Below are 22,314 nucleotides of genomic sequence, written 5' to 3'. Positions count from 1 at the left end.
GGTTTCAGATGGGCAGCCCTCATAGGATCTTGAATTTAAGCTGCAAGTATTATCACTTCTGCCATATTTGCTATAAATAAAATGGAATAATGTCAAAAGATGCTACTTAACACACAGAGGCAGGGATGGGATTTTAAAGGAGCTCTACAAAATTTGCAGCAAAGCCTGTGTTAAAAAAAAAAGAATGTAGGTTTTATGTAGTGAGGATATATAAGTGCAGAATTGAGAATTAAAAAACAAACAAACAAACAACCCCACTAAATGGTGTTCTAAGAAAAACCTGTTAAAATGCTCAAAAATGAACAGAGGCTTTTCCATCTGTTTATGGTCCTGAAGATAAAAAGCTCTAGAGAAAAATTAAAACAAGTCCTAAAACCGTTACAGTTCCATTTTAATAATGAATTTCTGTACATTGACTCGTGCATGCATTATTTGTTCTAGTTATTGCTTGTTTTCTGGATTAGCTTAGGCCACAAGCTCGACTGCATAAATGTTAACACCCTTAGCAGTTAAAAACCTTTAATTCAGCATCCATCTACAATATTTATGTTTTCTCTCCTCAAACAGTTTCTCAAATTTTAGCTGTAGTTGAAGAATTTTACCAAAACAAATGGAAATTAATCTCCCTTTCAATCAAACATTTAAAACGGTATTTAAAAAAATAAAAAAAGGAAATTACAGCCTGGTTACAATGGTACTCCTAGGGCAGGATTTAAAAAAAAAAAAACTATTCAGAGCCATTCCCTACTTTCATATTAGTGGCAAATTTGTCATCAGCTTCAGCCAGAGCAAATCCAGAACTGTAATCAAGCCCTGCAATGGGTTAGAAGTGCCCAAAAGCTGAGCTGAAAAGGAAGGCTGTGACAGGAGACATCCCAACTGGCCCAGCCCACTTTGACAGGGACTTGCACCAATGCCCTTGGATAACATTCAAGCCATTCTAAAACCCCCATCCCTAAAATAAACACCCACACGTGGTACTGGAACCCTAAGACCCCTCTCCACCAGCACAGGAATTTCTTGCTGGTAAATCCCAGCAGCTCAAGGCTGTATTTGCAAAAGAGCATGAGCTGCCTCACTGGGAGCGAGCTTCTAAATTAATCCTTAGTTAAAACCATGCTTTTGAGAGAGAATACAACCCCTTACCTCATCCACATTCTCAAAGGCATTGATGATGTCATATGGTAAACAGGACAGGAGATCAATCACAAACCACGTCTTCAGGTAGTTCATCCGTATGAGCTTGGGGTCAGAGATCACCTCTCCCCCAGGGCCAACAAAGGTCGTGTGAAAGTTCAAAACAATGTCAACCAGGAAAATAACGTCCACAACGCTGTCCAGCACGAGCCAGGCAATGTTGTTCTGCTTTGTCTTGAAGGACACGTTGTATGGAACCATGATTGCTGTGTAGAAGGTTAGAATTAAGATGACCCAGTCCCAGGTGGTCTTAAAAGCACAATAGTGGAGAATGATGTGGGGTGGAGTCTTTGGAGCTTCTTGCTTGTACTGAGGAAGAATATCAGATCCCAGCTGGAGAACCTGTAAGAGGCAGAGGGGCAAATGTTAATGTTTTCAGTGAATAGGATCCAATGAGGGGTCTTAGAGATTTGTGTGAGGAGCAGCAGAACTGGGACTGTGCTCGTTGGACATTGAAAGGCAGCACAGTTTCTAAATAATCTGATTTATACAGGATATGTGGAGGCAGCTATCACTCAATGAATGGCAGCTGCATGGCATCAGAGAATATTCCTGCAAAAAGGGAGGTCTTTGCAGATGAGGGGAAACCATGCCAACAGCAAGAGAAGAGAGGCTCCAGAAAGAGGTTTTGGGTTCTGCCACACCAGCTCATGCTTTGCAGTTATGAACACAGAATCATAGAATGGTTTAGGTTGGAAGGGACCTTAAAGATGATCTATCTCCAACCCTTCTGCCATGGGCATGAAATCTTCCACTAGATCAGGTTGCTCCAAGCCCTATACAACCTGGCCTGGAACACTTCCAGGGATGGGGCACCCACAGTTTCTCTGGCAACCTGTTCCAGTGCCTCACCACCCTCACAGTAAGGAGTTTCTTCCTAACACGTAATCTAAACATGAACACTCATTCAGATTTGTAATAGTTACAAGACTAATTCTTTGTGCTTGACCTCTTTCTCAAATCACTGCTGAGCCAGAGCAACACCCTATCAAAGAAGAAACAGACCCCAGCCTTGCTGGCCAGCCTCCTAAAATGAGGCATCATGTGCACAACTTCTGCCTAAAACCCTGCCAATATCACACTTCCTTCGTATTTTCTTCAAAAAGTTGTTGCTCCCACAAGCTCAATATCACTAGTGGGTTCTCTTTTATTTCCTGTAATTACTTCTCTTCTTTTTTTCTGTTGTAAAATTGTAGAACTGGAAACACTGCAAAAACCAAGCCAAATTCACTTAAGGCATTCCCAGCTAATCTAATTACCTCTTATCTCAGTCCAACACAAGAAACAAAAGCACAAAGGAACACACACGAGGCAATTTATTGCACTGACAACTGAAAGATCCATTTGGGGATCCATCTGGGGATCTGAAGTCCGTATAGGATAAAATAAATAATTACAGCAACTCTAAAACTCATTTCAGCCCTACGCCTGCCCCATGCTGGGGCTGATGCACCATATTTCCACGGACAGTTGGATTGAAAACAGCAGCCTCAGATGTGTAAAATCCATCAAACACAGGATGGTTCGTCAATGGAGAGGAGTAAATGGCTCTGAATAAACTGTATAACAACTAAGAATATGAACTCAAGCATCACAGATAGGGATTCTCCATTAATTCTTTGCATTCCTGTCTTTAAGATGTTTTTAAGAGAAAGCTGTTTCTAAGATCAGACAGTAAAAGACTGGCTCTGCTGAAAATCTGTTCTCCAGGAATCACCAAGGGACAACAGCAGCCTCCCTCATTCTGTGATGGGGAATTTGGTTTCCCAAGACAATCTGGGCCAATGTCAGGCTGAAGGGATGCTGATCCCACCCTCCCTGAGGTCATATTTAAAAATCATGACCTGTAAGGAAAGTCAGTTGAGCTGACACTACAAAGAACTGACTTGTTACATTAATGAGCCATTTGTTTCCTACAGAGTCGGGGTGAATTGCTCAGATTTATGCAGTGGCCAGAAAAGCACTGAACCCACTAAATGGCAGCACTGAGAGAGCAGCAGAGACCTCCAGGAGCCCATGGCTTTGCCAGCAGCCCCGTGTCACACCAGCTCCAGTGCCACACAAAGCCCTCTGTGGAGTGGTGTGGCCCCAGTGGCATTTGTCAGAGATAACCACAGATGCCAAACCCCTGGTGAGACCTATAAAAACATCAAACTCCAGGTGTCCCTCCCCCAGTGCCCAGGACAGACTCACTATCAGCACTTCCATACTCCTATAACCACTGGAGCACACTGGACTTGCTGGGGGACCCATGGGGTTTTCCCTGGAATTAAAGCAGTGATCAACACAATCATTTTCTCACAGCAGCCTTGTGAAAATTTCTTTCAAAGCAAAAATTTTCGCCTGCACTTGACACACCGTTTTGGCTTTGCCTAGTAATTTGGTTTTATCTCCACATATCTCTTTGGACACATCAGTGTCCAACACTTTGCTGATAAATCAGCACTGGGACTTCTTTCCCTGGTTTCCTCAGGCTTTGTTTGTTCTCTGCCTTGTTCGCTGGGGCAGGAGCTGGAAACATCCTCACTAGGGCTGGAAAAATCCTCACTAGAGCTGGAAAAATAAGCTACTTAGGGCTCAAGCAGAATGCCATTAACATATGCTTGATAGTTCCCTGTGCCTCTGGTGGTGGAGTGCTTGGAAGCTCCCACGATACTGGAAAAGCATAATTATTATTCTTAACATAATCTCATGCTGAGTTTGACATGGTGAGTGGGTGGCAAGTGGCTGTGGAGACCACTGAACTATAATGATTATTTCTTTCATGCTGTATGGATTTTTAATTTTAAATCACCAAAGAATACACAATATCTTGTTAGTCAGCTGCATTTACCACAAACTGCCTGAATTATTCCTGTGTACAGGTAATAAAAATGACTGATAACTGTTAAGTCTGATAAGGTGAGCAGCACATCCTGCAAGGGATGAGCTGTGAAGATAATGCTCCTCCTCAGATACAGAAATATGGAAAATAGGGCCTGTACAGGGATGGAGAACCTCCCCTCAGTCTGCCTTCCTCACTGCACTTTGCCTACAAAGCACTTTCCAGCCATAAACTACTTGTAAAAGAGGAGATTGCACACTCTGCAGGGAACAATTCCCGAGTACAACCTCATCCCACATATTCCTGAGCACACCTACTCCCTTACCTGAGGTTTTGCTGCTGCCTGATCTAAATCTCCCTTGCTGTGACCTAATGGCATTTCTTTTTCCTCTAGCTATCATGGTCCTGGTGAACAATTTCCTCCCCCATTCTATGCAGCTGCTTTGGACTCTTTTGAATATTGTTACCCTTTCTCCAGTCTTCTCCAGGCTAAACCAAGAATGGATATAACTGGATTTACAGGACGTCATGAAACCTCATGAATTTGAAAAGCATGAGGTGTCAGTAATCCAGCATTTATCCAAACTACTGGTATGGGATCACTGAAGGGAAAACACCACACTGCCAACACCTGAAAACTGTGGGCTTCCATTCTGATAATTTGAGGTTTTTATTATCAAAGTTCACTAAAACAAGAAAGGTAATGAAAAAAAACAAAACAAAATAATAATTAAAAAAAAAATTAAAGCTGTTATTAGTTTTACAGGATAAGCTCATAAGCTCTCTGGCACAAGGGCTGTCTTTTTCACTAGCTCATGTATTTGACCCTGTATTTTTGACCCATTTATTTTTCATTACTAGTGGACATGAAGATGAAAGCAGTACCTCTATTTCATAAGTTAACCTGAAGGTATTCACTTGTTGCATCACTTGCACTGTTAAGAAATATTTGCCACCTGCCAAAGAGTTTGTTTCATCACTGCTGAAGATAAAAGTGATGAGGGAAATATTGCAGGGATGGCTTTGCAAGAAAGTCCAGATCAGGGTATATATGCAGTCCATGGGGACCCAGACAGGGAGGCTTCCAAAGGGGTTTCTCAAACAATCCCATTTTCCTGGGAAAGGAACTCAAGGGCATCAATCCTGGTTCCATGTCACTGTGAGACAGCAGAGAAGCACACTGCGCACCCCAGGTTAAGAAACATCCAGGAAGATGAGGACGGTATGCACAGAAATGGGGTCATTTAAATAACAGTGACCTACAGAAAGTGCTTTCATGACCTGCCCTAAAAACATGGGCTTGCCACGTGCTGCTCCTTTAGGACGAGCAGAGGCGAGGCTGAAAAAACCAGAGCAGGGAAATATTTCCCTCTAAGAATATCCTTTACCAATGGGAATTAGGGTGGGTTTCCTTCCCCCCACTGCCCTAGGAAGGGAACAGGATGGTTTCCACCCCACTTTACCTCGGCCAAACGGGAATGCTTGTGCACCACCTCAGCCTTGTTCATGGGCGTCAGCTGCTGCAGCACGCTCCGGCTGTTGGTCAGCGCCCGCGTCAGCCGCGCAAACTTGGTCCAACCTGCAGGAAAAGGAGGGGAAAAGTGTCAGAAATGGCTTCAGAACTAACTACTGAGGCCTCAGCCAGTGCTGGTGAATCTCCTCCCTGCTCGATGATATTCAGCCTCAGAGCTGAATGGTTTCTCTAAATCGCCGCACAGAGCAGCTGCAGGCTCCGGGCTTAAGGACTGTGCAAAAGAGGAAAAATATTTCTCCTTCAAAGTAACACAGGTAAATGTGAAAGGAATCAAAACACTCTTTCTTCTGCCTTCTGGAGACATTGTGTTAGGGGGATGACATCCTGTTTTCAGCCTTCTGGGGACATACTCTGCTGCTGAAATCTAATTCTAAGCCACTGAAGTTCTTGCAAAGGCTTCCCAAGTCTGCAAATCCTGCTGAAGGAAAATCCTTCCCAGCTACAGAAAGGCTCCTGCTGATTCAGGACTGCTGGAGAATCCCCAGAAGTCTGATCCTTAGCTGTTTACTGGGTTTTGCCCCAACTAAAGTTCAGGGACAAAAATAAACTGGAAAAAATTTTTAAAAAGACAGCACCAGCAGCAATGCCTCAAATTAAAAAAAAAAAATCATTTAGCATTTAAAGTCAGATTAAGAACTTGATTTTAAATGCATTAAGAAATACATTTAGCTATTATACTAATGATAAACAACTGCTTTAATTGCAGCCTGGGACTCATACTCTGAGCTGCCTCTGAGGAATATTTTCCTGCAGCACCCTGCAAGGAGCAGTTTGTCACTGACAGCAGCACCAACCCAGGAACATGTCAGCAAGTTATTCCTGCTGGAAAAACACCCCAGTGTTTGTCATGGTGTAGATGCATCAGTGGATGGGGTAGATGGGTGCAGCAAAGAAAACACCAGGATTTTCAGCAGTGTAGCACCTCAGTATTGAGCAGGAAATGTGAAAATCCAAGAACCTTTAAGAAGGAAATGTATTCCCAAGGACACAGAAGGAGATACTGAACATTCAGTTTAGCCAGGCATAATGTCATATTTTTACCAGAGAGTTGTGGATAAAATATCAAACAAGTTACAGACAGGAAAGGGATTCAGGAGAAGGTTTAAATTTTATATAATTTGAATACTGAGAAGGTGAAAATTAGGGAAAATATTCATATCTGAGAAAGGAAACATAGCATTTCTATGTTAGAATCATCACAGAATGGTTTGGGTTGGAAGGGACCTTAAAGATCATCTCATTCCAACCTCTTGCCATGGACAGGGGCACCTTCCACTATCCCAGGTTGCTCAGAGCCCCATCCAACCTGGCCTTGGACACTCCCAGGGATGAGGCAGTCACAGCTCCTCTGGGCACCCTCTTCCAATGCTAGGCTTATTTTCAAATGTCTTTTGCTGATAGGAGTCAGGGTCTTGGAATGTTAAGGGAAGCCTTGAGAGAGACAAAATAACGAGCAGGGAACAGAAAAGACAATAAAACTTCAAGAAAATAATTATTTACAAACTTGGCTTTGCCATTTACCACATAGATATCTCATTCACACAAATGTAAATCCATTGTTCATCATTTAACAATCAGAACAGCTTAAAATATCATGACAGGCCACCAGCACTGCACAAACATTTGTGTCTGGCTATTTATACATGACCTCAAAAATGCACATAAAAAATTCACTGGGAAAAGGTAAAAAATAGAAGCATTTTATTAACTTTTCAAATGTAAACTTTAAATGTGAGCTTTGGATACATCTCATGCTTCTGGAACTTACAGGGATATTCAATTAGGAATATGCACTTTCTCTATTAAACAAGGTCAAGGAAGACTACAGCGACCTGTGAGCTATTAATTTCTAGAAAAAAATCCTTGTGCTTTTCCTAATTATAAATTATAATTATAAAACTACAGGAAAGGAGACAGCTTTGAGACAGAAGTCAGAACCGTTCTTTATTTTTCTAAACCAGCAATTTCAAAGACCAAGTGAGCCTGGTAACAGCACTGTGACAGCTCTGCCCCAGCATTTCTAGTAATTGCTGGAGGCCACATTGCACCCAGGTGATTTATTTTGGGTCACTGCAAACACACAACAAGGACCAGGGGGAAAGAGCAGCTCTCCTCCAGGAAGGTGTTTACCCACTTGCAGACCTGGGCAGGTCCTCACACTCTGTACCCAGTCATTGTCTCTTCCCCTGGAAAAATATTTCCCTGTGATCCATAAGGACAAATATGGGCCCGTCCCCACTCTTTATTCTGTCACCCTGCCCCACAGCTGATATGAGAGCAATGGAAAAGTGCTCAGCAAAAACAAAACTACCAGACACAAACTGCTGGGTGCAGCCCCCACGGCTCCACATCTCAGTGCTGTCAGCTATTCCAGCTCCTGACAGGCACATGAGGATGGCCAGCAGGGAGAAGTGAAAAGCCCTGGACCTCAGCACATGCTGGGAAGTGGTTTGGCAGAAAATGGTTTGGGGATCCCCAGAACTGAACATGTCCATGGTGGAAATCCTTGGCTGAAGGAGACACAGAACTGCCAGCAGGTCCAGGAGGGTGATCCCTGCCATCTCCTCCTCACTGCTGAGGCCAGTTCCTGCAGTGCTGTGTCCACTTAGAGGAGGATTTGGAGGAGAGTCAGAGGCTGGCAATGACAGGAGATGGTTTCATGTGCTCTCTAGAAATCCTTTGTCACAGTCTTTGCAGGTGGAGAGATCCCACTCATAAAAAATACAGGGTTTATTTTAAAATGCCTTTCTTATAAAAGCAGAACTGGTAAGAAATCCCTTGTCACTGTTTTAGGTAAGGAAAGCATCTCTCCTGCACTAACCACAAATGCAGAATTCTTAGGGAAGCTAGGGAAGATGGATCAGTAAGCTGCATGCCAGACAACAGCAACCCTTTTGCTGTAAAAATAAAAAGAAAGGAAAAACTATTTTTTTTCAAATCCTACTTTACCACCATGTGAGATCATCAATGTCATATGAAATAAAGAAGCCACACATTTTAGCATTCAAGGTTCCTACTCTGCTCATCTGTTCTGACCTCTTCTTTTCACAGACAAACCATTTCATCCTTTCTCCACCAAGACCAAAGCTTTGCTTTGCACCAAAGCAGAACTTCTGCAAAACCCTTCCAGCCTCGTTTAGAGACTTCACATTTTCACGTTTCTTTCAGCCCTGTGAAGCCCATGATTCTGGGCATTGGAAGCACAGAATACACTAAGATAACTTTTTTCTCCAATTCAGCACCAAGTCCAGCAATATTTTACCTGCTCCAACCTATCCTTCTGCAAAAGTGTGAAAAAAGTACCAGGTTCTTTTGTTTCCTATTTACAACCCAAGAGAGTTAAAAACACAGCAACAGCAAGATGCTGGGTTATGAGTGGGAAGGTGAAAATGTATACAGGCTGCCTCGTGTCTGAAATAATCTGCACAGGGTACATTTCTCTCTTTCTTGACCTTGTTGTAGACTAGACAAGTTCAGAATTATATTTAAAACCAATGTGTATGCTTAAATAGACCACGGAAAATTTGCATAGCTGCCTACTGCTGTCAATATTTCCTCAAACAATTCTCTCCTTTCTTTTCCTCTATAGACAGACACTTGAAAAGAATGGTAATTTTATCCTGAGTATTAGTGACCGCCTGTCCTCACAGATATTTTCAGTCTAGAAGGAGTAAAGGAGATGCACAAATAGCAGGTGCAAGAGGGAAAAAACCAAAAATGTACTCATGAGAAAATGCAACACTTTTGATGCTCTCTTCAGCTCAGCTGGATTGCATCTTTCTTCCACAGTACTGCCTGAAAAATAGCACCCTGAACTTGTACCAGTGTGCACTCAGAGTCTTGGGGGAAAAAGCATCATCAGATCACACAGCAGATCAGGCCAGCAGCTGCTTCTCCTTACAAGCAGTTAAACTGATGTGAAACACCTCCAATGGAAAATTCTGGAATAGCATATAAATAAAATTACTGTTTCCCCTGGTTCTCTTTAATTACTTTCTTATCCACCGACAAAATAAGAAGCATTTGTTCCCCTGCTTTGAAAAAGATCCTCACGATCTGCATTCATTCTCAGGATCTAAAACAATGATCTCTTAAGCAGGAACCTAGCAAAATATTTCCCTGTTTCTATCCATTATTCAAAGTAAAATTCCTGCATTCTCAGTAAACTGGAGGTTTAACAGTTACCAGAACAGGACATGAAGAAGGCAAGCATGCTGATAGACGTGGGCTAAACAAGTCTCTGCCTTGGCCCAACTGTAATGCTGCCCTTCCAATCATGCAACTTCATTTTTCCCCCATGCCTTTCAGACACAATTAAATATTTTACCCCCACTATTCTCCGTGTCTCTTGCCCTAAACAGGACTGCCAATTTAACAGCCCTCTGAGTGTGGGTCTAACTGAGACAGGGGTGACTTTGTGATGTCCTTCACACAACAGCTAAGCCAGAGGTTTCTCTGAAAAGAAATAGAAAACAGGAATACCAAACTAATTTTTAAAAGGTATTTTTTTCTCTATATTATATACTTTTTCTACATATTCTATATATTATTTCTATATTTTCCTTAGATGCTGTGACACTGGTTGAAGCTGCTGATGTTGTGACAGAATGCCTGGGGCAGTGCAGGAGCACAGGCAGGAGGTGGGCAATAGTCAGGTGAGGCAGACAGAGCACCCAAACACCTCCTCAGAGGAGGAAAAGCTTTCCAGAAGGGTCTGAGGAGCTCATTTAGCCACTCAGTGGTGTCTGAATGTATAGATTCATACACCACTACAGAAACTACTTGGTGCCTGAGGGAGAAATGGTATTTCAAGGTTAGAACTCGATCCTTTTGTCCCTCCACCAGCAAAAGCCCGAAGTATCCCACTCACTGCAGCACATGCCTTTCCATCAGCTACTCCTCCAACAAGAGCAGCATTATGGCCACACGTCTCTCTCCCTGGAATCCCAATCCCATCACTGTTTCCCACTGGACAGCTGGGATGGGCACAGCTCTGTGGCAGCTGCTCTCCACAGACCTCCCCTCCACTGCCACACTCACTGCTCTGTCTGTGTGCAAAATCCTTTCCAGACTCCCTTAGGGACTCCACATTTTCTCCTTTCTGGCAGCTGCACCCCTGCAGTGCCACAGGGACCTCTCTGCCCTGCTGGTCACCAACACCACCCTGCAGGTGGATCCAGCACACCAACACCCCCAGGCATCTCCAGCTCTGCTCCTCATCTCTGCTGCCTTCCCTGGGCAAGGAGAAACCCCAGCCAGGTCCAAGATGTTGTTGCAGTGTATGGCAGGGTATAAAAAGGACCAGAGTAAAATCTGTCCAAAGAAACTGCAGCAAGGGAGGCTTCCCCAAGCAGAAGTGATGCTGGAATGGATCAGGCAGAATCATTGAATCGTTTAGGCTGGAAAAGACATCTAAGACTCTCTCCTAAAGGTTATGTGGAGACAAAACCTTGGAATCAGAACGATTTCCAAGCTCACAAAGCTCACAAAACAGAAAATATTTTCAAATATAACTAAATGCAAGTGATAAAACCTTCAGAGCTCTCACCATAATTTAATTAGGAGTTGAAAATTTGCAGTCTCTCTGACTGGGTTTGTGTACAGTTCCAAATGCAGATCTAACCACCCAGATAGCAGCCACACTGAAAAAAATATTTTTAATTCATAACTATATTATGTTATTTTAAAGCTAAATTCATCCATCAGAGTTCATGAAGAGTTTAAAATCTCAACGTGAAATGTTAATGTCCTTTATGGTGCACTTGCTCTGAAAAACCTAGACATGACTCGTTCCCCCAATAAAGCATTAGTGTAGCTCTACTGGGTTGCAATTAACCTTTTTGTCAGGGTTTGTCTGGTCTTAAATAATGCTGACTTTTAAACAGTATAAAAGGGAACTATCCCCTACCTTAGACTGCAGGGAATACACTTGGGTTGAGAATTATATTTTGTGTGAAAAAAACAATTGCAGTGAGCAAATCCAGTGTTGATTCCTGCCAGCAGGAGCACAGGGAACAGATCCCAAACACGGAAAGATTGTTCTGATCTCATTGTGAAGCATGAAACAGTTAACATGCAGAATGCTTAAATAATATATAATTTATGACTTTTACCCACAAGAGCAAAGAGCTAGCTCTGCTCAGAGTTATGAAATGTGGAATTCAATTGGCAGCACGGATCATCCTTTGGCATAAATAGTTAGCATGTATAAATCCCAACTATTTCTAGACTTTCCAGCAGTAAAATCATGACAATGGCTGGCTGTTTGCTCTTTACTGCAGGCAAAGTATGTCTGAAAGAGTTCACTGTCTCTGAAAAACTTAATAATCCTGGTATTGAGTTTTTAGAGAGAGAAAGGAATAAACAGGAGTCCTGAATAAACAGATTAATAGTCAAACAATGTTCAATCATTCCCATGGTGCAGTAAAAATATTTCTCGACTTAAGACTCTATTAAAATGAAATTCAAAATATTGGGATACATTTCTAGAATTGAAACTTCGTGTGTTCCATTGTCTGATCACGCACTGAACTCCTGGGATAATTTTTACATCCAGCCTCCCTTCTTGCTCAGTGTTACCAGTTACCAGCCACCCACTGCAACTGCTGGGGAGCTCAGTATGCATGAAGAACTAATGGGTGATCTTGGGCATATAATTTTACCTCTGAGCTTCAGTTTCTCCTCCTTAAAATGAAGATAATGCTAATTACCTATTTTGCAAGCCATTTTGAGATCTACTGATAAGAAGAGCTGAGATTTATGTAACTCTAGACTACACTAGGCATACATTTTTAAATTACAATTTATTTTTAAATATATATTTTTAATTTTCAAAACAGGTGTAAATTTTGGGAAGATGAAAGGGGAAAAAAAGAAAATACTAATTACTGTAAGTGTCAGCTGTTTTTCAGGAGTTGGTCAGATAGCAAAGTGCTCATTCCATCACATCACCTCATCCTGTCCTGCATTTGAATCACCCCAGAGACACAGAGTGGCCAAAGCCTCTTGCACAGCAATCTTCACCAAACTGACCCTTGTGTGACACTCTCAACGAGATATTGAGACCACACAGTTCAGTAAATTACAGGTTAAATGGGTGAAGAACTTGTTAATTGGTAAATATCAAACAAGGGGCAGTGGAAAATAGTAAAAATTTTTTACTGGGAGCCTTCTGGACACCAGTGGCCAGGCATCCTATTCAGTGTTTGTCTCCAGGGTGTGAAAGTCCTTCTAAAGTGACTAATGCAGTGTCAAATGACAGGAGGATTAGAGGAATGGTAAACAGCACTGAGGACAGTCAAACAGGATGAGGTGCTTGATAACTGGGCACATTCCATTAAAACATGTTTTAAATGGAAAACAGTCATCCAGAGAATGAAAATTGTAACTCCAGCATGGGAGGGAGAAATGTCCCAAGCAAAGAACAGTTCTTGAAAAGGATCCAGAGGTCCTGGTAGATGAGCAATTCAGCATGAAATTGGCTTTGGCAAAAAGTCACCTGCTCCTTGGATACATAACAGTAAGAACTGGGCTTGGAGGCTGAGCAATGGGCAATAATGAGGAATTAGCTGGAAACCCACCCGGCCACAATAATTGCTGCAGAAACTCGCTGGGGAGCTGGGAGGCTGAAATCCAGGCCACCACAGCTCCATCCCTACTGCTGCCTATGAGCTGGATTAAAGGGCAGCTAAAACATCCTTGTATCTGCCATCACCAGACCTCCAAATTCAGTCTAGACAGAGGTTTAAGGAGCTGAACTCATTTACTTTATCAAATGAAGGCGCAGTGATGAGCTGATTATATGTGTAAATGCCTTAGTGGGACTTTCTTAATACAGTGGAAAAAAAGACATAAGAAGATGCCACTGCAAGAAGCTGAAGCCTGGCTAATTTGACACTTCTTTAATGCCAAAAGCTTAATGGAGAAGCACAAAAAATATTAAGTAATGTAGTGGATGCTCAGCCTCTTCTAAATCAATAGTGGATGCCTCCCTGGAGGGGCTGATTGAGTTACACACAAGTTCATGGGTTCAGCAGAGGAGCAACTTAGTGAAGTGGAATGCCCTGTGTTACACTGATCAGACTTTTAAACTCCACTACACTTAAACTTATTATTTTAGATTTGGCTAATGATGAGTGCTCAGTTTTCTACATACAAAGTGTATCCATCTACAAACAGCTGCTGCTTCAAAGACCTGCTTCCAGTTTAATTCAATCTCTCACAGGGTTAGATTTGATTTCAATGGGATTTCATTTTCATTGCACATTAAACTTCCAGAAATTTGCAGACAGTTACTGTGCATTGATGAGTTGCTGATAGAGCACACAAAGAGATCCAAAGACTGTATCAGATTCAGAAAAAAAAAGTATTTCATTTCTGTGAAAGAAACTTAACAACCCTGGATATGGAAATTCCCTCTTCATCACGGTGGGTCTCCAGAGCAGTAAAGCAAAAAAGGATACAGAGGGGGAAGGGAGAGTGAAAATAAGGCCTGGGAGCATCACTCCTGAAAGTGAGGAAACAACTCTCTCTGTGACTGTGCTGTGTCTGCAGAAAGTGCCAGCAGCACTGTCACTGAAGACATAACAGGGACAAATAACAGGGATGCTTGTCCTGCAGGAACAGGAAAAAAGCAACCCTGGAAGGTCTTCCAGGTTACTGGCAAGCTGTGCTATCCCATATGGATGGTTTAAAACACTACATAAAATAATATTTTATCTAAATATTATCTAACTACCTAAATACTAAAAGAGACCATCTCTCAGCATCACTGCACTGAGTTGTCTGCTCTTGGCACTGAAAACCCACCTGATGTCCTGGCAAATGCGATTTTTGTCATCCCCCCCTGCCAAGTCTTTTCTCCCAGCCCAGGAGTCCCTGAGTGCTGCACTCTAGACCCAGGGGAGAATGGAGAAATGGATGTGATCTCTGTGCTGCCTGGAAGGGAGTAAAACTGCAGATCACAGCAGAAGGAAGCAGCACGAGAACAAGTGCATCTCTATTGTGACCCTTGTTATTACAGCCACAGAAAAGTGCAATAAAAATATGTTAAGGATATCCAAATTGTAACCTATTAAATTACTGTGATGGATTACTGTCAAGGTGATGTACTCAACAGGGTACACTGTGCTTCAGCTAAAGGTAGAAACATCATTTTCATGCTCTAATCCCTCCACCCACTTCTTCTATTATCACCAGGATTGATACCCCCTCAAGGAAAAAAAGGTTCCCATGTGCAACTAGTTATATATGCTTAATAACTTGCCCATATTAAAGATAAAAAAGGATCAGAATTATAGGCTTAGCAAGGATTAGCAAGCCATAAGCATGTATTTCTGCAACTACTACACTTTTTATAGCCCTGTCACACTCTGAGATAGAGTTGTATCATTATATAGAGTTATATAACCATAAAGAGTTATATCACTGGAAGCATTACAGCGTTGTCCCAGACAGACTTGATTATCAGAGTCTGGCTCTATCAAGTGGGGAAAGAAAAAAAAAGCAACTTCAGTATCCTGCTGTGCCATTTCCTGATCCCATCTGGTAACAGCACACTGTCCTGAGTTGTAGGGGGCTCATTAACACAACTTTGCATCCTGATTCAACAGCACATCATTATTCTCTAGAATTTCCCCACCACTACAGATGTGAGAAGCCTGATATTTCAGTTTATAGAGACTCCAGATAACCAGTGAGAATCGTAGCCAAAAATAAAATTCTAAGTTTACATAGAGGCCATGTTTTTCCTTCATTGATGATAACAAAGGGAATAAAACCATTGCATGACTAGGTGAAACTCCACTATTAACCAAAAACGCTCACCTTTTTTTTTTTTTTTTTTCTATTCTTAAACCTTCTGTTCAATAGAATCTACAGCACTGCTGGCTTCAAATGGTGTTAACATTTTAAGTGGCCCCATTCACCCTTCTAATAGTTAGGGCCCAGAAAAATGGCTTCATTTTTTCCCTAACAAATAAACAGAAGATTATTACCACTGTGTGTCTTTGGAGGAATTGAAAGTCTTCAGATGTTTTTAAAAGGCCATTGGGTAAAGACAGAATAAAAGCTCAGCAAGCTGATAAAAGCATCCAACTGTGACCCGACAATGATACAAACATAAAAAAAAACATTCTTTGGGTTTTATTCGCTTAAAGAAAATACAAAATAGGATCTTTCATATGCTTGTAATGGCCTTCCACCTCTGCTGTGCATGGCCTCGAGCCAGGACACCTGGGGACCTGGCCCTCTGTCACCACAGGTGGGACCTGCTGCTTGCCACTGAATCCAGATCAGACAAATATTCCTGTTAGCAAAGAGGAGCAGGAGAAGGAAAGGACAGATCAGACAAACACAACACAGCTCCTTAACCAGAAAATAAGGCACTGGCCCAGTGGCCACCAAGTGAAGCCATTGCCTCCTGCTTCTCCACGAATTCTCACATCTCTTCTTCTTCCACACTGCCCCACCCACAGCTCATCAGCCACTGGCTCAGGACTGAGGCACTATAAATCAAAAACCAAACCAATGGAGGGTGTTCTCTCTATCCTCCAGACCTCCACAGCTGCCTTCACCCAGGAGGGAACACATCAAACAGGAGGCTGATCCTTCCTTCCATCATCGTTTTTGCTGCTTCTGCTGGAATTGCTGGGGGGTTTTGACATTTTTGACTGGTTAGAGACTTTTTGAAGTAATTTTCCATTTACAAGGAATGGCTTTACAGCACTTTTTGGTCACTGTTCCATTGCCATACATCATAGGTCTCCCATGCATCACCCAGAAATAATAGATTGGAGCACAAGTAACAAGAAAACAAGTCAGTCCAATCTTTAGTGTCTACTGCCTGTACCCTCTCAGAAAACAAGGGTTTTGATCTCTGTCACTGTATTTTATGAGAGGAAGGTGGCTTTTAAATATCCCTTTTCTCCTGTCTTGCCTAGAGTCCAGTAAGTTTCAACAGCTTTCTGGTCTGCAGCAAATTCACAGCCTCCTGGGTGAGCCCAGGAAAAATTTTCATTACTTTTACTCCCTCTGTCAAGCAAAGCTCCCTCCTCCTCCCTTCCTCCTCCTCCTCCTCCTCCTTTCAGCATTAACAGAGCCAGTGGTGAGCACACAGGTAAGCAGAGATGCACACCATCTGTCACAGCATCCCAGACCTCTCTGATTCCCTCTGCTCACACGGGGCTGGTCCCTGTGAAATCAACTGCATGGTTTTGCACTGAAAAAACTTTGGTTTTAAAACCACATCAGGAAAATAAAACATCCCACCTCACCCTGTCAGTGTGCTCTGTAGTGAGACAACTGTTTCATTCGTCTGTCCTGCTTTCACAAACCCGATAAGCTGCTCGACACTTTTGGGCAGATCTGCATCCTCAGCATCACTCCCTGTCCCCAAAACCTGCTGTTCCCTGGCAAGGTCTCCATGAGATGCCAACCCCACTGCCAGCAGATCTGGCCAATCCAACCAGGTATTTCCAGGAGTGGGGACACACAGACACTCTGCAGTGCCATGATTTAAATACCTCACAGGGGCGTGATATACTGAAGCTTCACAACAAAGCAGCACACCTTCGAACAGTGCAGAACGTTTTGGTATGGAGAGATTATTGCATAATGGCATCAATATTTTATTCCTGCTGAATTTTTCATCTCAAATTTACTGCTCCCATAAGTAACACACAGTAACTCATCTGCACCATAGTTACTTATGTATTATGTATTGCATGGTCCTGGCAGAATTTCTTAAAGAATATCCTTCTTTTAAAAAGGAAAAAAAAATTAGCTCTTTCAATGGCAAATCCCAGCACTCAACAGAAGTATTTTATTGAAACCCTCTTCCACAAGACTTTAAAAAATCCCCACTAAATTTTAACATATATGTTTACCAATCTCATAATTCAAAAAGAAAGTGGCCTGGCAGCTTCTAAGCACATTGTAATGTTATCTGCAGGGACAATGAATTATGTATCTCTCATAGCACCATGTCTGACACAAAAAATCTATGATCCCAGTGCCATGGGATCCCAGAGACCCACAGAGCTGAGACACACAGGGTAGTGCAACAGTGCTGTTTTCCCACCCCTGTAATAAAGTGCTGCAAATATTGGAATGTTTTCCTTATATCAAGGATGCAAAAGACAAGCTTTAATTTATACAAAAGCAGAAGAAAAATCAGGTCAGTGGTTTGTAATGATGAGGTTTGTTGGAGGCACAGATCAATGCTCTTCAATGCTCTAATCAAAGCACCCTGAGCAGATTCTTAAAGCTCCAATTCTATGCTTTAAAGGCACTTGGGAAATGTGGCTGCACCGCCTCTGCCATGTTCTGTTTGAGTTTGGGGGCTTTTAGAGTATGACTTTGACAGAATTAAGGGCTCTTTAGACATAGAGCCAAACCTCTTTGGCTGCTGAGGGCAATATTTCATGATGTCCATCATTAATACCTGGCATTTTAACTAATGGTGCCCTTCATTGCACAGCAGCAGCACACAAGTCACGCATTTCACTGCTGTTGCTCTTTCCCACAGGAGCATACATTCCTGTTCTGGATGTCCCATGAGTTCTGCTCCTCCTCAGCCACAAGATGGGGAAGGGAAGATCTCAGCCCCTGGAACACATCCCTGCCTCCCCAGGGAAGGTAGCAGAGTTTGAATCTCCCAGGCTGAGAATCCAAAGGACACAACATTCATCATTTCTGCATTTGAGAGCCACCTGCACTATGATTTCTCTGTCCTGATGCAGCCCAACACTTCTCAGTGCAACTCAGTCCTGTGGGAAGTGGGGCAGAGCTGGGAAAAAGGGGGGATTTGGGAGCTGGTTCCATGTGAGATACATCTTGGTTCCCCCAGAAAGCATCAAGCAGGAAACCTTACCAGAGGATTCTTGCAAAGACTGCCTTTTTCCCTGCTGAGCTCACACCATGTATTACATACACTGCAGCAAGGAGCCAGTCCCACGCCTTCAGATACCTATAAAGTCCTTTTAATTAACTGACATTTACCCTAAAAAACTCAGATTATTTCCAGGCAGAAGAATTCCACATTATGGAGCTGAAAGCGAAATAAAGAACATTCGCAGGTTGCTAGCTAAATTGTAGAGGCAATAAAGTTTATGATGGCTGAGAAGGTATTCCTATATCAGGATCTTATAATTTTATGGATAATACTCTCTAGACAAAAAAAAAAAATGTCGTATTTAGTGTTAGCTCAGAGGGGAGCCTTTCATTTTAAGTCTGCCTTTATAAACTGACTTTTCCGTTATCCAAACACTTGTAATGAGAGCTATCTAGATATTAAGAAATTACTTCAAATGCTGTTTGCATTCAAATGACAGCAACTTCATCCCAAAGAAGATGGCTTAGAGCACACCAGCTCCAAGTGAGATATCAAGCCTTCTTCAAGCGTGAAGGGAAAAATATAGTAAAGAATTAATCATCAGGAGGCAACTTCCAAGAGACGTGGATAATGTGTCCTTTCTGCAGCACTGTTTCACCCAAAGCAATACACATGTAAACCTGACACAAGACACGTGTTTTGCAACTAAAGCAGAGGATGATGCTGCCACATCCTCTGTACCTTTCCCCACCAATTTCTCCTGCAAGGCTGCAGGCCTGGCCATGAGCTGCTCTGTGACAAGAGCATTCCAACAAAATCCTGCCCTGCAGCTGGTAAGTAACAAGCACAATGCCCACTGCCATGCAGTCATCACTCCTGAGCTGCAATAAATGACTCAGGCTGTTTCTTTCATCACCTCCAGGAGGGAGAAAGGGAAGAAATATCAGCATCTCATCACAAGGAGCTGGAATTATTTTTTCCTGAAAAGATGACACCTGTCCCATAACAGAAAGATATCCCAAAACAGCACAGCATTCAAACGACTCAAAACTGTGCAATTTTTAGAAAGTGCCAGCTGTAGTGATGAAGAAGTGAATTACAAATAAAAGGGAAGGCTTGTGACTCTAGAAAAATCATTGGTAGGGAATTTCCACTCACTGCGATTTATCCTTTTTTTAAAAATAATTTAGGAGGGTGGCATTGAAACTCTGACAGGTCACAAAACAAGTTCAAGACACAGATCACAGACATGACACATCCCTGTGACAGGTCTGAGCTCAAACATTTACCTCTATCCTTCACAAAAAATAATAATGTATTTCATGTTTACCTTTTGTTGAATCATCTTCGATCGGTTGTTTGAATAAAGTGATATCCTTAAAAGTGCACAAGAACAAAACCACTTTTTCGTGCTCATTTCTTATAGGTGCAATTTGCATGTAGAACCAAACCGGGGTTCCTGGAGCAGAGAAAAAAGTGACATTGGAATGTGGTGTAGCACAAACTACCCCCAACCCATAACATTTACACATTATTAAAATACACATATAGTTTAGGTGTATATCTCAATATTTTTGCATCTTCCAGAGTTTTTAATTCTACTTCCTCCAAGGAAAACAATACATTCCCATTTTTACAGCTGCATTAATCTAACTAGATGATAAACAGAGACAGGAGGCTATACAAAAATTAATTCTGAAATAAAAAACATTGTTCTTCGCCTCTTTCTCTTGTTTTTTCCCAACATGTCACACAAACTTAGATCTGAAAGGTAGAAAAGGAAGAAAAAAACAATGTGGATGGCATCGTTGATTCCCTCTTTACATCACATGGAGCTATCAAATCCTAAAATGATGGACTATATGTGAAGTGCTCCAAATTCTATATGACTACATTATTTATGAGGACTTGAGTTGGACCCTCAATGTCCTATCAGGACAAATCAGGTTTGATTTCTTTTTTGTGTTTCTGGTCACACCTCCACCTCCTCACTGCCCTGCCCAGTGCAGCACTCTCCCAGCACAGTTAACTCTACTTAACTTCTGAAATCAAACCAAGTGTGTTTCAAATCCTACCACCCATCAGATAAACAGCCAAAACCAGCTCTTGTTTTTGGAGTGGTCAGCTTGGCTTTTGGTAAATCCCCCCTGTGTGCAGAGGTGCTCAGGAGCTGAAGTTGGTCTTCCAGGCTGACACACACGTGGCAGTTCCCTACACACATGCAGGTGTGCTCCACAAGGGGTGAAATCCTAGAACACTGGAGCAATTTTCTTAGAAACACCCTGTTCCCCTGCAGGGCTGAGAATGTCAGATGTTCTCCATCCACCAAAGCTCTGTGTCCCTCCCTCCCAAACACCTACACACGCTGCACCAGAAATGCCTTCGCAGCCAGCTAATTCCCTCTGGGATTTGATGTGCTTTCAGCCAGTTGACAGAATGGCTTTTCTCCTGAGCTGCCTGAGAGCTGACACATTGGCACAAGCCTCTTGCCCACTGTTATCCCACACGGGCACTGCTGGCCCCCCCAAATCTCCTCTGATGCACCAGCTCTGGGAGCTGTGCCAGGAACTGCAGCTCAGATCCCAGAGGGCAGAGAAAACCATTTGGGCTTGGACTACTGTGGGGAAGGTTAAAACCCACAAGGGTTTATTGAAATTTATCCGAGATTAAACCAGTAATTCACTACCAGTAAACTGGAGAAGTGGGAGAGATGTGGGACTGCTTTTTGTGATAATTCCAAAGCCATTATGCTGATTACTTGATTATCTTAATTCCCAGTTGCTAACCCAAGACAAAAGACTTTCTATAACTACTAAAACAGAGTGCTGCAGCTTTCTGGAGAAGTAACTTGCACTTATACGTGGGAATCCCTTGGTACACTTTGAGATGAAAGCAAGTAGGCAAAACACCCTGTGCAAGGGTGCTGACAATAATCTGAGGGTACTGCTGTAGAAGCAGCAAAATGAGGAAAAGCTGGTAAAGAGATTCCCTGAGTATTACCATATAGATATACACATAGAGAGACATGCAATACATATATAAATATATATATGTATATGCAGGCATGCTTAATGTGGTTGGTGAATAGTTGTGTGGGCAGAGGTAAGGACTATATAATAAGAGAATGCAGCAAAGCAGAAGAAAGTTGTAGCAGGCTTTCAAGTCTTGAAACTGGAACCTGCAAGCTGGGTTAGAACAGCAAGGGGAGTGTGAAGGCAGCAGTCAAACAGATGCTGCCAGAGAACATCAGCCCTTAAAGATCATCTCTAACACAGCAGAGAAGGATGGGAAAACAACAAGAAAACCTCAAAATGTCCCTCTGCCAGAAGTAAAATGGGTAAAGAAAGAAAAAAACAAACAACCCACATTGTGCCACATTATCAAAAACACCCAGCACACCTGGACCTACAGTTTGAAAATGTGGGTGGGAGGGTGCTCTGAAGGCACTGCAAGCCTCATGTAGGTGATAAACACAAGCCCTTCCACAGGGTAACCACCTACACTGTGCAGAAATACATTCATACCAAGAGATAACTAATCTTTATTTCCTTCTCTGCTCCAGTTTTCAGCCTGGAGGATAAGCAGGCAGTGTCTTGAAGGACCATCTTCCACAAGGCTCAGAGAATGACAAACCCTGAGCACAGCAGCTGCTGAGCTGGAGCCAAAGGTGAGCCTGTTAGCACCAGTGAGAGGTTGAGGTTCTGGGTTTTGGGTGATGGAGAATAAAGCTGACAACAGATGTTACAGATGGGAAGTGACTCAAGCCCAGAGAGGAATACTGAGTAATTTTCCATAAAGTCCTTCTGTAATTCTGCATAATTTATGGAAAGTGTACGCTCAGAGACTTGGGCAAAGGTGAAGATTTTATTAAGGCAACTGCAGCTCAATAAATCTCTGCAGCATCATCAAGCTCCAGCAGACAATCCA

The 22,314-nt window shown here is 42.5% G+C and overlaps 1 protein-coding gene across 1 annotated transcript in view; it reads right to left on the bottom strand.

Annotated features, from left to right (window-relative positions):
* Positions 1–22,314, bottom strand: part of KCNH5 (potassium voltage-gated channel subfamily H member 5) — a 55,243-nt gene that overhangs the window by 13,990 nt on the left and 18,939 nt on the right. The window contains exons 4-6 of the mRNA XM_088166609.1: positions 19,718–19,846; positions 5,485–5,600; positions 1,147–1,539 (exon numbers count right to left, since the gene is read on the bottom strand). Of these exons, the coding sequence (XP_088022735.1) occupies positions 1,147–1,539; positions 5,485–5,600; positions 19,718–19,846 (638 nt within the window). The remainder of the gene's footprint in view (positions 1–1,146; positions 1,540–5,484; positions 5,601–19,717; positions 19,847–22,314) is intronic.

This window comes from Sturnus vulgaris, chromosome 6 (assembly GCF_052056855.1).
Source record: "Sturnus vulgaris isolate bStuVul1 chromosome 6, bStuVul1.hap1, whole genome shotgun sequence".
Classification (NCBI taxonomy): Eukaryota; Metazoa; Chordata; class Aves; order Passeriformes; family Sturnidae; genus Sturnus; species Sturnus vulgaris.
This window is presented reverse-complemented; position numbering and strand designations above follow the sequence as displayed.